Source organism: Lepidochelys kempii, chromosome 11, assembly GCF_965140285.1.
Source record: "Lepidochelys kempii isolate rLepKem1 chromosome 11, rLepKem1.hap1, whole genome shotgun sequence".
Classification (NCBI taxonomy): domain Eukaryota; kingdom Metazoa; phylum Chordata; order Testudines; family Cheloniidae; genus Lepidochelys; species Lepidochelys kempii.
The window spans coordinates 31,717,446-31,732,980 of record NC_136390.1 but is presented as its reverse complement, the minus strand read 5'-3'; the positions used below and the strand labels follow the sequence as shown (position 1 = coordinate 31,732,980).

At 40.7% G+C, this 15,535-nt stretch overlaps 1 protein-coding gene and 1 long non-coding RNA gene across 7 annotated transcripts in view; one reads left to right on the top strand and one right to left on the bottom strand.

Annotated features, from left to right (window-relative positions):
• CCDC148 (coiled-coil domain containing 148) overlaps positions 1-11,515 on the top strand; it is a 171,516-nt gene extending 160,001 nt beyond the window's left edge. For 4 of the 6 annotated variants that reach the window (XM_078847931.1, XM_073305533.1, XM_078847929.1 and 1 more), the window contains exons 14-15: positions 6,256-6,396; positions 10,537-11,515. In XM_078847931.1, coding sequence (XP_078704057.1) covers positions 6,256-6,396; positions 10,537-10,683 — 288 coding nt within the window. In that variant the 3' untranslated portion in view covers positions 10,684-11,515. Of the gene's footprint in view, positions 1-6,255; positions 6,431-7,313; positions 7,571-10,536 lie in introns of those variants that run through there. The other 2 variants (XM_073305534.1, XM_078847932.1) reach the window with 2 other exon arrangements.
• The window catches only part of LOC140895559 (uncharacterized), a 30,200-nt gene extending 15,407 nt beyond the window's left edge, over positions 1-14,793 (bottom strand). The window contains exon 1 of the long non-coding RNA XR_012154261.1: positions 14,714-14,793. This is a non-coding gene — a long non-coding RNA (uncharacterized LOC140895559). The remainder of the gene's footprint in view (positions 1-14,713) is intronic.
• Between the last annotated feature and the right edge of the window lie 742 nt (positions 14,794-15,535).

Genomic DNA, 15,535 nt, shown 5'->3' with positions numbered 1-15,535 from the left:
TTGTGGGCTACTCTGGGGGCCAAAACAGCACCCAGTGTAACTCAGATAGCCATAGTGTTAGAGCAGCCTCCCCAGGGTAGCCTGCGATTTGCAATGCAAACCAGAATGATCATAGCAGAATTTCCTATGACCCCACCCCCAGCACATGCTCTGCACTGGGGCATAGGCAGCCCAATGCAGTGTGTGAGCCAGGCCTGAGTGGCCTGTTTATGGCCGTATAAATTTTTTGAATTAAGACTTTGGAATTGCAGGTTTTACAAAGTCTACAAGGAAGGAAGATCCTGCAGAGCTGAAGGTCTGTAAATGAGGCTCTGAGGGTATGTCTACACTGCAACTAAAAACCCACAGCTGGCCTGTGCGAGCTGACGCAAGCTCGCAGGGCTCTGGATAAGGGGCTGTTTCATAGCAGTGTAGACTTCTGGGATCGGGCTGCAGCCCAAGCTCTGGGACCCTCCCACCTCGCAGGTCTTAAAGCCTGGGCTCCAGCCTGAGCCCCGAATTCTACACTACAATAAAACAGCCCCTTAGCCCAAGCCCTGCAAGCCCGAGTCAGCTGGCACAGGCCAGCCAAGGGTTTTTAGTTGCAGTGTAGACATTCCTATGCATTTCTCTGCCTCAGGTAAGGTTATTTACTGAAAAATTAAATCTGTCTGTCTGCACAGATACAAGCTGTGATACTAATCTTGCAAACAGTTATGTACAAAAGTAACTTGACTGACATTAGTGGTTTAACTGATTTCAAATGGAATGTTTTCCGCTCCTTTTGGACCTCCTGCAGAACTTTAGTAATATAGGGATATTATCAACTTAGACTGTCGGACCTCCTCTGTCCTAGTCCTTAGTTGTCTCTACTCAGAGCAACAGCCCAAAATCCTCTTATGTCTTGATCTAAGTTAGCAAGATCCTTTTGCCAGCATGAGTACACTTTATGCATGGTTCTAGCACTAGAGTTTAGGGTAACTCAGACGAGCACTGCCTTTCTGTACAGGTTTCTGGAACCTGCCAGCTAGTTACAGAGATACAGATTGAATTTACTTTCTTGAGTTTAAAAGGGCAGGCCTAGGCTAGATTGTTCTCTTCTGGCCAAAATGTCCTCATTACATTCCTTTTACATTTTTCAGAGCTGGTTTACAGATAAATGAGCCTCAAAGTTCAATTGGCTGCTATTTCAGTCTTTTTTTTTTTAAACCTGTTGAAGTTTTTTTAAGATTGAGTTAAAATATTCTGCTAGAATAACCACATTATTTTGGGATATCAATACAGTAGAACCTCAGAGTTACGAACACCAGAGTTCTGAACTGACTGGTCAACCACACACCTCCTTTGGAATCGGAAGTACACAATCATGCAGCAGCAGAGAGCCGCAAAAAAAGCGCAAATTCAGTACACTATTGTGTTAAACATATACTACTAAAAAAATAAAGGGAAAGTTTTTTTTAAAAAAAAGATTTGACAAGGTAAGGAAACTATTTCTGTGCTTGTTTCATTTAAATTAAGATGGTTAAAAGCAGCATTTTTCTTCTGCATAGTAAAGTTTCAAAACTGTATTAAGTCAATGTTCAGTTGTAAACTTTTGAAAGAACCACCATAACATTTTGTTTAGAGTTACGAACATTTCAGAGTTAGGAACAACCTCTGTTCCCGAGGGGATCATTACTCTGGCGTTCTACTGTATGTTCCAAACATACTTGGTTAAATCAGTTGAATCATATTGGCATTGGTTACATACAAGAAAGTATATTTTCTTGGTGGCAGTAACTCTCTGAGCTACCACCATGCTTGTGACTGGTACATCAAGGTTAAAATGTCTCCAAAAAGGCTTTTGATGACGATGACACAGTTCCACCTTAACTATTCCTCTAATCAATCATTTTTCTCCATCTTCACCCAATATTGGTAGGGTCTTACTCCATGAAATAGATCCCTTAGTTTTTATCTGGAGCAGATAAATATATTTAGAAAGTCCATTCAGTAGTTTATCTTTTTGACATGGTGAAACTGGATATCACCTTTTGGTTAAAGAGAGATGTACAGTTTTAATATTTTTGCTTGCATTAGTTATCTGATTAGGTGTCAGCAATTATATGATACTTCAGATTGACTTTTCTTCATGCAGTTTGCTGTATTTTTACAAAACAGTATTAGGCCACTTGTATGTACTACAGCACAAAGAAACTACATAAAAATTGTCTAGAAACTGTGATTTATACTGCCTTGCAAGAAGAATTAGATTTGACTCTTTAATAAAGTAGGGACTAACATAACGAGGAGTCCTTGTGGCACTTTAGAGACTAACAAATTTATTTGGGCATAAGCTTTCATGGGTTAGAACCCACTTCATCAGATGTATGGAGTGAAAATACAGGAGCAGGTATAAATACATGAAAGGATGGGGGTTGCTTTACCAAGTCTGAGGTCAGTCTAACGAGATAAATCAATTAACAGCAGGATACCAAGGGAGGAAAAATAACTTTTGAAGTGGTAAGAGAATGGCCTATTACAGACAGTTGACAAAAAGGTGTGAGTAACAGTATGGAGAAATTAGTATTGGGGAAATTAAGTTTAGGTTTTGTAATGACCAACCACTCCCAGTCTTTATTCAGGCCTAATCTGATGGGATCCAGTTTGCAAATTAATTCCAGTTCTGTAGCTTCACGTTGGAGTCTGTTTTTGAAGTTTTTTTGTTGAAGAATTGCCACTTTTAGGTCTGTTATTGAGTGACCAGAGAGATTGAAGTGTTCTCCTGCTGGTTTTTGCATGTTATGATTTCTGATGTCAGTTTTGTGTCCATTTATTCTTTTGCATAGAGACTGTCCGGTTTGGCCAGTGTACATGGCAGAGGGGCATTGCTGGCACATGATGGCATATATCACATTGGTAGATGTGCAGGTGAACGAGTCCTTGATGGTGTGGCTGATGTGGTTAGGTCCTATGATGGTGTCCCTGGAATAGATATGTGGACAGAGTTGGCACTGGGGTTTGTAGCAGGGTTTGGTTCCTGGATTGGTGTTTTTGTTGTGTGGTGTGTAGTTGCTGGTGAGTATTTGCTTCAGGTTGGGGGGCTGTCTGTAAGCGAGGACTGGCCTGTCTCCCAAGGTCTGTGAGAGTAAGGGATCGTCTTTCAGGATAGGTTGTAGATCCTTGATGATGCACTGGAGAGGTTTTAGTTGGGGGCTGTAGGTGACGGCCAGTGACGTTCTGTTACTTTCTTTATTGGGCTTGTCTTGTAGTATGTGATGTTAGGGGCCTTATTCCTTCACCCACTTACTTCCCTGGTCCTTCTCGCATGAACAGAGAGCAACAATACCCGAAGTCCAAAGGTGCAAACAATTCGATGTTTGTTCGGGTGAACTTCCAGCAAGCATGATTCCAGTTTCCTTCCTTAGTATTCTCCTTCCCAGCTCTGACACCACAAAGCCTTACACCTGTGTCCCTGTTCCCATTCCTACCCTTAGCCAAACATGATTCCAACTTCCTTACTCCCATTCCCTGTTCCCATTTCCCCCTTTAGCAAAACATGATTTCAATTTTCTTACCCCCATTCCCTGTTCCCATTTCCCTCCCCCACCCACCCTCTCACCCACACCCACTCACTTCCTCATTGACTACAGATTATATAGTAAAACTTGAGTTCTGCTTAGCTATACCTTAACCAATCATTTTTCCTGAAATTTAACTAACCAATCCTAACATATTGTAACATGATTATGTAACCAATTATATCCCACCACCTTAATTAGTTTACACCCAGCAAAATTAATTATACAGCAGACAGGAACAATCACAGAACCAGAGAGATTATACAGACAAACAATAGCAAAGTGGGAACTATAATGACAAAACAATACAGAAGTGAGGATTTCACATCCCAGCTATTGATAAGTGAGTTCTTGCCAGACAGGATGCTATCAAACTAAGTTTCCTTTTACATTTTCTAGGCACTTCCCTTTCTCTGGAGGTGATAGGAATACAATCCTGTCCTGATAGTGCCTAACAGCCCAATAGCACCTTATTTCAATGTGACTAGTTTGGAATGTGAGGATGTGACTGTTCGCTTCCTAGCTTATGGCTGCCTCTGCTGCTTAGCCAAAGGCCTTAGCCTAAGAACAGGGCCTGAGACTGTCACAGTAAGAGAAGGCCCTTACACCAGCAGACAGTGATTTTGATTCTTTCTTTTATACCTCTAGAACTAGCCAAGTGATAAGAATACACCTAAATTCTTAAAGTACAGGCCTTTGCAGACAGGCCTGAATATCTTTATCCTACCAGGTGACTTCTGAGTACCCTTCTGGCTCTGTCAATCTGTTTCTTCACTTCCCCAGGTGGGTATTGCAGTTTTAAGAATGCTTGATAGAGATTCTGTAGGTGTTTGTCTCTGTCTGAGGGATCAGAGCAAATGTGGTTGTATCTTAGAGCTTGGCTGTAGACAGTGGATCATGTGATGTTGTCTGGATTAAAGCTGGAGACATGTAGGTAAGTAGGGACTGTTACTTAATATAACTACTAAATTATTAGTCCACTTCTTTCATCTCCTTCATCACTTTTTGGTTGTTGGTTTTGATTGGAAAGAGTCCCTACATCTTCCTTAGAGCTTCAAGGACACCATCATTTCCCCTCATATATACAATGCACTCACTCAGTTGAGGGAATTGTATATATGAAATACATAAAATAAAAGTAAAATAAATAATAAAATACTGAGGTGATAGGTCTTCTCTTGGCTGCCCAAGAACAAGATCTGGCTTAGATGAGTTGTCTCAGCACCAGGTGGTGGTGCTGTCATCCAAATGCTATAAGAAGCATCATGGATCCAAGGAGAGGCCTCTCTGGTTGAGTAGATTTGATCTGAGGAGACTGTCCTAAAAACGAGATTGATTTGCTGCCCAGATCTGTAGTTACATCACTTAGTGGCCTAGATAGTGATAGATTGCTGAGAACAGGTGCTCAGTGCTGTGAAGGACTGCAGAACAAACTACTACAGTGCAGGAAGGAGTCTATGGGAGCCTGCTGTTCGTTGAAGTGGACAATGATCTCTGCATAAGCTGTAATCAATAGGTTATTTCTTTTGTGAATGCCTATGTTGAAATTTTGGACTAGTCAATTCAGTTCAGAGGAGTCAGGGGATCTATGCTATTATCCCTTAGCAACTATTTCTGCTCAATAAGATTCTTCTATTGTGTTCTGCCTGATGTCATCTTATGATGGATCTTGAAGGGACATATGTATGTATTTCTGTCAGTCCAATAAGCTGTTCCATCTTTTGACTAGAACTTGAACAAGATTGACTGCCACCGTGTTCAGGACTCCTGTCAGACTGCTGCCTGCCTTATATATCACATTTGACTTTCTGCGAAATTTTCATGAATCCTCTTACCCTCTACCAAAAGCTCCAGCCAGTACTGTTCCCATTGCGGAGATTAAGCAAAGCTATCATTTGTGGGTATCTAGACATATCTTTCAGCAGGACCACTCTTTTGATTTGGAATCTCACCCTGCTGCCTGTTCTAGGAGATCAGCTCTGCAATCATTGTTTAATTAACCCTTCTCAGTCCCCCTCCTGGGGGATTGAACTGCTAGTTTCGCTCTCTTAAATAGCTAGTTTACTAGTCATAATGAAAGGAAATTATTGGAGAAAGAGGAGTTATTTGTCAATAACTCTTGTTTTGCTTCTGCATTTCCACATTTCTCACTTCCTGTGGCCGCCCCATTTCTCTGCTTCTTGAGAGTTTTCTGAGATTGTTGGATTCAGTGGAAGGAACTGAGGGCAGCTGAGGTCACACATCCTCTTTATAGCCTGGAGACCAATCATTTAGACCCACAGAGGTTGCATTGCTTTTCAGAGTGGTTCAAAGTTTGTCATGGGCACACTTACATCTCACAAATGTGGAGCTGCACAAGGACTATGTTTAAAGGACAACTGTTATTGGTAAAAAGAAAAGGAGTACTTGTGGCACCTTAGAGACTAACCAATTTATTTGAGCATAAGCTTTCGTGAGCTACAGCTCACTTCATCGGATGCATCCGATGAAGTGAGCTGTAGCTCACGAAAGCTCATGCTCAAATAAATTGGTTAGTCTCTAAGGTGCCACAAGTACTCCTTTTCTTTTTGCGAAGACAGACTAACACGGCTGTTACTCTGAAACCTGTTGTTGGTAAGGAACTTTTCTCCACACCAGTCCACTTCATTCCAACTTCATTCCAGTTAGATAGTATCAACTATTTGACTAATAAGTATTTTCATGTAATGTTATTTAGGTTGCTATTGTTGCTGAAATTGATCCAGCAAGAATGATGGCTGATACAGTGGCATCTAAAGCTAAAATGGGCATTGGAACTGAAGAAGAATGTGTTCTTCAAAGACCACTGTTTACATTACGTACATACAGTGAAGAACAGGTAATTGCCTATCTTGTATAGTCTGTGTACAAATGAATATTCCATTAACAGAAAGATTAATAATAGAAAGTTATTGTCACATATGAAACCAGAAATACTGGAGAGAAACACTAGGGCTGTTGATTAATTGCAGTTAACTCATGCGATTAACTCTAAAAAATTAATCGCGATTAAAAAAATTAATAATGATTAATCGCAGTTTAATTACACTGTTAAAAAATAGAATACCAATTGAAATTTATTAAATATTTTGGATGCTTTTCCTACATTTTCAAATATTTTGATTTAAATTACAACACAGAATACAAAGTATACAGTGCTCACTTTATATTATTTTTATTACAAGTATTTGCATTGTAAAAATGATAAACAAAATAAATATATTTTTCAGTTCACCTCATATAAGTACCATAGTGCAAGTCTCTTTATTGTGGAAAGCGCAATTTTTGAATGTAAATTATTTTTGTTACATAACTGCACTGAAAAACAAAACCATGTAAAACTTTAGAACCTACAAGTCCACTCAGTCCTACTTCTTGTTCAGCCAATTGTTAAGAGAAACAAGTTTGTTTACATTTATGGGAGTTAATGCTACCCGCTTCTTATTTACAATGTCACCTGAAAGTGAGAACAGATATTCACATGGCACTTTTGTAGCCAGCATTGCTAGATATGTACATGCCAGATATGCTAAACATTTGTATACCCCTTCATGCTTTGGCCACCATTCCAGAGGACGTGCTAGTGACATTTGTTAAAAAAATAATGTGTTAATTAACTTGTGACTGAACTCCTTGGGGGAGAATTGTATGTCTCCTGCTCTGTGTTTTACATACATTCTACCATGTATTTCATACTATAGCAGTCTCGGATGATGACCCAGCATGTTGTTCATTTTAAGAACATTTTCACTGCAGATTTGACAAAATGCAAAGAAGGTACCAATGTGAGATTTCTAAAGACAGCTACAGCACTCGACCCAAGGTTTAAGAATCTGAAAAGCCTTCCAAAATCTGAGAGGGATGGGGTGTGGAGCATGTTTTCAGAAGTTTTAAAAGAGCAACACTCCGATGCGGAAACTACAGAACCCGAACCACCAAAAAAAGAAAATCAACCTTCTGCTGGTGGCATCTGACTCAGATAATGAAAATGAACATGCATCGGTCTGCACTGCTTTGGGTCGTTATCAAGTAGAACACGTCATCAGCATGGATGCATGTTCTCTGGAATGATGATTGAAGCATGAAGAGACATATGAATCTTTAGCGCATCTGGGACGTAAATATCTTGCAACGCCAGCTACAACAGTGCCATTACTTTCAGGTGACATTGTAAACAATAAGCGGGCAGCATTATCTCCTGCAAATGTAAACAGACCTGTTTGTCTGAGTGATTGGCTGAACAAGAAGGAGGACTGAGTGGACTTGTAGGCTCTAAAGTTTTAAATAAAAATTGTTTTGTTTTTGAATGCAGTTATTTTTTGTACATAATTCTACATTTGTAAGTTCAACTTGCATGATAAAGAGATTGCAATACAGTACTTGTATTAAGTGAATTGAAAAATACTATTTCTTTTATTTTTACAGTGCAAATTTATAATACAAAAATAAATATAAAGTGATGACTGTACACTTTGTATTCTGTGTTGTAATTGAAATCAATATATTTGAAAATGTGTTAAACATCCAAAAATATTTATATTAATGGTATTCTATTATTCAATTTTTTTAATTGCTTGACAGCCCTAATATCTAGTTAATATTTTTAAAATTAAAAAGTAAACTCTCTGACATGTATGTTGCATTTCTCTGAAGGATTGTTGTTCTGCTTCCCCCTTCTCTGTTTAGTATTATGATAAATCTTTAGGCTAAACTCCTGCCCTTATAGAAAACTACATCAAGTAAGAGTCCCTGTTGGGTGGGTAGCTATAAAACCCTAAGTAGTAGATATCTTTCAATGAAACGGCAAATTATTCCATTGTCTGGGATGGGTCCTCTACAAGCCTAGTCAGGTGTAAAGGGAAAACACCAAATTAAAATAATGATACTCTCTCAGTTTGAATCAGATTGCTGAGGACATTCCCAGTTCTGCTTGAAATAGAAATTAAACAGTAGTACAACAGTATTATCGGTTGATTTATTTTTCCCCAAAAGCAATAACCATATGTTTAAAAACACTATCCATGCTTTAGAATAATGATGTGGAAAGTCTGTTTAAAAACATAAGTTACACTATTGATATAATTGTGAAGTATAACTTTTAGCCCTGCATCTGCTGAAAATTAAATGATGTTGTTAGTTAAGGCTGCTAGATACTTTCCATTATGAGACCTTGTTTTCAGTTTCTTACAACTTTGCCAAACTTTAAGCATTCAGACTGGACTTTTCAATGTTGAGTGTGCCATAAGCTGTGCCCTTTTTTTTTTTTTTTAAGTTTTTTTTTTAAGCAGCAATGGTTCAGCTCCTTCCAAGAAGAAAACAAAAGAAAAATAAATTGTTTTGGCCCTTTTTAAAAAAAATTGGAACTGTCTCATTGAAAAGCTCTAGTACCTCCGTATTTTGAAAAAAGGGCTCAAAATTTGTCAGGCAGTAACCTTGATGTCAGGGATGTTCTCTTTGCTGTCCATGTGGAAATTCACCCAAATTTGGCCAAGTTAGAAGCTTCTGTAATATCTCAGTTTGTACATGGCCACTAGAGACTTGTTAGAGTGTGGCAGCTAAATTATCCAAATATTGTGTCTGCAGTGAGTGTGCTCCATCTTGTCACCGCTCCTACATGCCAGCCAGACTATGCTTGTCCCCACAGAGTGACTGAGCATTTTCTATCCCAGGCTGCAGGGGCAGAGCAGGATTTTTCCTGCAATTGCTCCTCTCTGACACTGTAGACCACTGTGGTACTGGGCTCAGAACTGAGAACAGTGTGGCTCTCTCTCCTGTGCCCTCAATACTCCACTGCTAGTCCCCAGGCAATGGAGAGGAAGAAGGCACACTGGAATGTAATTGTCTGAGGAGTGAAGGGAGGGTTGCAGGAGGCAGGGGATGAGCATGGATAAGGAGCAGAGAGGGAGTAGGAGCTGAAGAGTGTGGATTGGAACAGAGGGCATATAATCTCCAATACAGCACCTGGAATTGAGCCCGGGTACTCTCAGTCTCCACATTCCTCTGCTGTCAGCAAACAGCTGTGAAACCCACTGGCAAAGTGTGTATCTCATCTTCCCCCCACCCCCACCCCAGTGACCTGTCCGTATATAGGTTAACAGGCTCCTACTGCTACCTTTTACTTCATTAATTCAAGTGGAAGAGGTCTGTGCTGTGAATTTTAAGATCTGAACCTTGCTGATGGACCAAGCTGGGAGTCAAAATGGTTCCATATGATGGAATTTCTGTTTTGTTTTTTTAATTAGGAAATTACATTAAAATATGTTTTTAAAAAAATTAAGGTTACAAAGTCAAGCACTGACAAGTTAGGAAATACCAGAATTAAAATTTCCTTTTGCATACGCATTATGATAATTTTTAACTACATGATCACATACAATTTTTCCACAGGACCCCTGTCTCATTCAGTGCTCAGAATCACTGGTACTCTGGGAATAAATCAGGATTGTGAAGTGAATGAGGCTGTCTTCTGTTGGACCCCTGCCTCATTTGTCATAGAAGTTGGGGATAACACGACCACCTTTTCTCACAAAGGGGTTGTGAAGATTAATTAATATTTGTCAAACACTCAGATAACTATGGTGTGAACACCATAGAAATCCCAGAAAGAAATTAGTAAATCTATCTTCAGTGCAGGGCTAGGATGGCATGCATTAAATAAGTCTTGCAGCCACACATCAAATGTAGAAAATAAAAAGCAATATTAAGTAACTCATGAAGCAGGGATCCTGTGGGAAAAATATATGATCATGAAGTTAAAGGTTATGCATATGTACAAGGAGACTGAAATAAGATTGCATAGGCAATGTTAATTTTGACATTTTCTATCTTTTGAGTCCTTGATTTTCCAACTTTAATGTTCTTTTAGCACAGGTTTTTATGTAATTTATAGAGACACACAAATATATATGTTACATTTTTGAGAAAGTATTAATACTAATATTTTGTTTCTGTTCATCATTATGATATTTTATTTTAACAGATCATTTCTGACCCTAGAGTTCGTGTTGAGCTAGCTCTTCGAGAAGCTGGACTTCATAAAAGTCTTTATGCTAAAGAGATTTTACCAAAAATTCCTCCACTGAAACTTCCAAGAAGGGACATGGAATCTACAGTCTTTAAAATGTAGGATCCAGCATGGATTTCAGAACTCTTTACTATCCTCTGGACTATAATAGGAAAATTTTTAATAAACTTCTTTAATTTAGATAACTTTGTGAATTTAGGATACTACATAGAATTATTTAGTTCTCAGTCAGTATGGTCATTTAAAAATAAATGTATTTCCTATGTAATGCGCAGTAGGCCATTTAATACTCCCCCACAATCTTGAATAAAGTTTTGGAACATCATGTTCTTTAAGAGATTGTAATCTAATTATCTGGAGCCAAATCAACCTCCTATGTAAAAGCTTAAGGAAGAGTTTCTGTGCATGGAACCCTCTGTTAAGATTCCCACACAGCATCATGTCTGGGATGCAGTTTTCCCACATGATAAACACTGTGGGGCCCAACCCCAAACCTGGTGGATCTCTGGGGATCCATGGGAGGCATATCCCCTCTCTGGTTCTGATCCTTGGAAGCCTGCTCCCCATTCCCACCATGGCAGTGTGGTTCCTTTGGGGCTCCAGTTGTAGGCACTCTCCCCCTGGCCCACAGTAGCGTCTGAGCATTCCCCATGAAACTCTGTGGGAAAGGTTATATAATATGGGATCCTGCCCCCAGATTTACTCTTTTTTCAGTCCCCTAGAGAGGGCTCCACTGGGTGTGTGATAGTGTTGAGTCTCTTCCCTGCAGAAGATGTGTGATCTGTATGTGGAGGGCTCTCCACACACAGATCACACAGAATACAATTTGGCACTTGGTAAACAATATTTTGAAGAAATATTTTTTGTGTTAATTGGCAGCACAAACCTAAAGTAACTTTACAAAACAGTCATTTTAGATGGTAATATAGTACATAGATGCATCCCACATAACTTTCATATCAGGTTATATTACCTGAGAATTTGATTTTTTTAATTATAAAAACCTCATTATCATAAATGCTTCTGTTATTTCTTCATTATTATAAGAGGAAACTTAACCTTTCTCTAAAATTAGAAACCAATTGGGTGCATCATGTTTACTGCAAACTAATCATCTAAACAATTTCATTTTGCAACTTAGTCCTTCAGAATACATTATAAAATTAGAAATAACATTTTAGCTCTAAGAAAAGGAGTACTTGTGGCACCTTAGAGATGAACCAATTTATTTGAGCATAAGCTTTCGTGAGCTACAGCTCACTTCATCGGATGCATAAATTGGTTCGTCTCTAAGGTGCCACAAGTACTCCTTTTCTTTTTGCGAATACAGACTAACATGGCTGTTACTCTGAAACCTGTCATTTTAGCTCTAGGATCTGTATTTTGGTATTAAAAAAACTGAATATGTTTCATTTACGTGACAGGGAAATTGAAAGGTAATTTTTTATAACTCTTCACTTTTTCTAACCGTATATAACATGCACTGTGACAGGGTTAGGCCAGATGGCTACAGGAGAGTAATAGAAGTCAGATATATTAGCCCCAAGTTAAGTAGGACCCTTTTCCCTGGTTAAGGTAACAGGGAAGGTTCCAGAACAATCAGGAATATTCTGGAGACAATTAAGATGACAGGCTATTAGAACACCTGCTAGATCAATCAATCAATCAATCAAGAAGCTGCTAGAATCAATTAAGGCAGGCTAATTGGGGGACCTGGGTTTAAAAAGGAGCTCACTTCAGTTTGTGGTGCGCATGTAAGGAGCTGGGAGCAAGAGGCACTAGGAACTGAGAGTGAGAATGCATACTGTTGGAGGACTGAGAAGTACAAGCATTATCAGACACCAGGAGGAAGGTCCTATGGTGAGGATAAAGAAGGTGTTGGGAGGAGGCCATGGGGAAGTAGCCCAGGGAGTTGTAGCTGTCGCACAGCTGTTCCAGGAGGCACTCTAGACAGCTGCATTCCACAGGGTCCTGGGCTGGAACCCAGAGTAGAGGGCGGGCCCGGGTTCCCCCCAAACCTCCCAACTCCTCGTCAGACACAGGAGGAGTTGACCTGGACTGCCAGTTCATGAAAATGGCCAAACTGAGGGCTGCCGTGAAGCTCCAAGGCGAGCAAATCTGCCAATAAGCGCAAGACCCACCAAGGTAGAGGAGGAACTTTGTCACAGCATGTAATGTATGAAATCAAGAAGTATCAAATATGCAGCTAGCAACTTAATCACCATTCAAGAAACCGTTTGCATATGACTGAGAATATGGTCTTTTTATTTCATTTTACATTACTTGTCAAATAATATATACACATTGAAATTTCTTATTCAGCCTTACATAAAATACACATACTGTATGGATCATGCTGTTTTAAAGGGCAATAAATATTAGAATAAAATTAGGATGTATGCAATTTCCTATTGATCTGGTTACGTATGTCCCTAATCACCATAGTCTCTGAATGCCTCAGTCATTAATGGATTGTACACTCACAATGCCCCAATGAGGTGGGAAGTACTTCCCCATTATACAGATGAGGAACTAAGGCACAGTGCAGATTAAGTGACTTGCACAAATGCATACTGGAAGTCTGCCTCTGAGCCAGGAGCTGTACCTGGGTCCTTTGGGACCCAGTCCAGTGCCTTAGTCATTTCTTCCTACTCCAGTATCTATGCTCTCCTATTGTTAGCATGTTGTACATGTAATATTTGGATTTGACTGCTGAGTGTTTGTGCCCAAATTACAATTCTGTGTTTATTTGTGCAACGGATGACTCCTAGAATCATAGAAATGTAGGACTGGAAGGACCTTGATAGGTCATCTAGTCCAGTCCCCTGCCCTCAGGCAGGACTAAGTATTATCTAGACCAGTTCTTCTCAACCTGGGGTTGGGAATATGTATAGAGAGGTTGCAAGTAAAGGTAAGAAAAAACATTTGTGTGCCAGATCAAAGTTTATTTTTACATAGAAACAAACTATAAATTCACTTTTTATGAATTACAAGTGTTACAGTCATCATATAGCATATTTTTTGGGTAAGAAATTTCTCTGCTAACATAGGAACTGAAATTACTCAATATATTTGCGTAGATTTAAAAGATTCATTTATCAATGCTGGTGGGCCAGTATTATTAATATTTTACTTAAAGATATTTAAGGTAGTGGGCTTCAATTTTTTCAAGTCTTAATATAGGGACTCACAATATTATTTTTTTAAGTCCAAAGGGTGTTGCCTCCACAAAAAGGTTGAGAAAAGGCTGATCTAGGCCATCCCTGACAAGTGTTCTTAAACACCGTCAATGACGGTGATTCCACAACTTCCCTATGTAATTTGTTCCAGAGCTTAACTACCCTTACAGTCAGGGCTGGTGTAACCACTAGGTGAACTAGGTGGCTGCCTAGGGCGCCAAGATTTGGGGGCGCCAAAAAGCGTTGCCCCCCAATTTTTTTTTATACTATTGCTTAGGGACAGGTACCTGTCAGTCTCCAGCGCTCGGGCCGCACCAGGGCTAGCAGCCTCTTCACCTCGGAGTCTCCCCCGCTTGCCCAGGAGCCACTCCTCCTCTCAGGCTCCTTGGCCCTGCCACGTGGCACAGGAGCCTTTGAAACAGCAACAGCAGCACGGCCTGTCCTGCCCCATGGCGGGCTACACTCCCTGCCTGCCCCTGCTGCTGCGGAGGCTGCCACTGCCCTGGTCTCGGGCCGCCTGGCTCCCCCAGGCGACTCCCGGTTCTTGCTGCTCTCGGCCAGTAGATGCGGGGCCCCAGCTGAGCCCGGCCCCTTGCGTCTCCTCCGCAGCAACACCCCCCCACCCCCGCATCCTCCTGGGCGGCCGGGGTGGCAGCAGCCGGGGAGCCTGAGAGGAGAAGTGGCCCCCGGGCGAGCGGGGGAGATTCCGAGGTGAAGAGGCTGCTGGCCCTGGTGCGGCCCGAGCCCTGGAGACTGACAGGTACCTGCCCCATCCCAGCACCGCCTGCCCCCCAGCCTCGTAAGTGTTACCTGCCCCACCAGCCTCAGTGCCCTGCCCCATGCTGTCCACCCCAAGCTCACTGTGACACCAGGGCCCCCTGATCTTCACAAACAGCTGTTACCGCAGGCCTGACAAACTCACTGCACCCACACAAGTCTTACAGGGCACTTACCCACAAAGAGGAACGTGGAAGGGATCTACACAAGGCTGGTAGCTTGTCAAGGGTGAGAATCTTTGTGAGATGTGTGCATGGGTAATATTGAAGGAATAATGTATTTACCTTAAAAGTCTGCTTTATAGACTTGGAGTAGAAATTAGTCATCAGGGGATAAAGTCCCTTTGGGGCAAGGGGGATTTGTCACACTGCCTAATTTGGCTGGTGATGCAATGCCAGGCTCAATTGTTTAGCTTTGCACAATAGTAAGACTTTGAATGGGACACCATCAGAGGCAATGGCAAACAATTGAAAAGCCTTAAAGGTAAAAAAGAAACATTACAACAGCCGTTACCCTTTCTGACAGGCTGTTTATAATGCTAAATTTACTAGTTTTTGGCGGTTGGTGGGGGCGGGGGAGGGGGCGCAAGGTAGAAGTTTCGCTTAGGGCACAAAATATCCTTGCACCAGCCGTGCTTACAGTTAGGAGGTTACCTAAATCTTCCTTTCTGCAATATAACCCATTACTTCTCGTCCTGTCCTCAGTGATTAATGAAAACAATTTATCACCCTCCTCTTTATAACAATTTTTTATGTAGTTGAAGACTGTTATCATGTCCCCCTTAAGATTTCTCTTCTCCAGACTAAACAAACCCAATTTTTTCAGTCTTTTGTTGAAAGCCATGTTTTCTAGACCTGTAATCATTTTTGTTGCTCTCATCTGGGCTTTCTCCAACTTGTCCATATTTTTCCCAAAATGTGGTGCCCAGAACTGGACATAATACTTCAGCTGAGGCCTTATCAGTGCAAGTACAATGATAGAATTACTTCTCTTGTCTT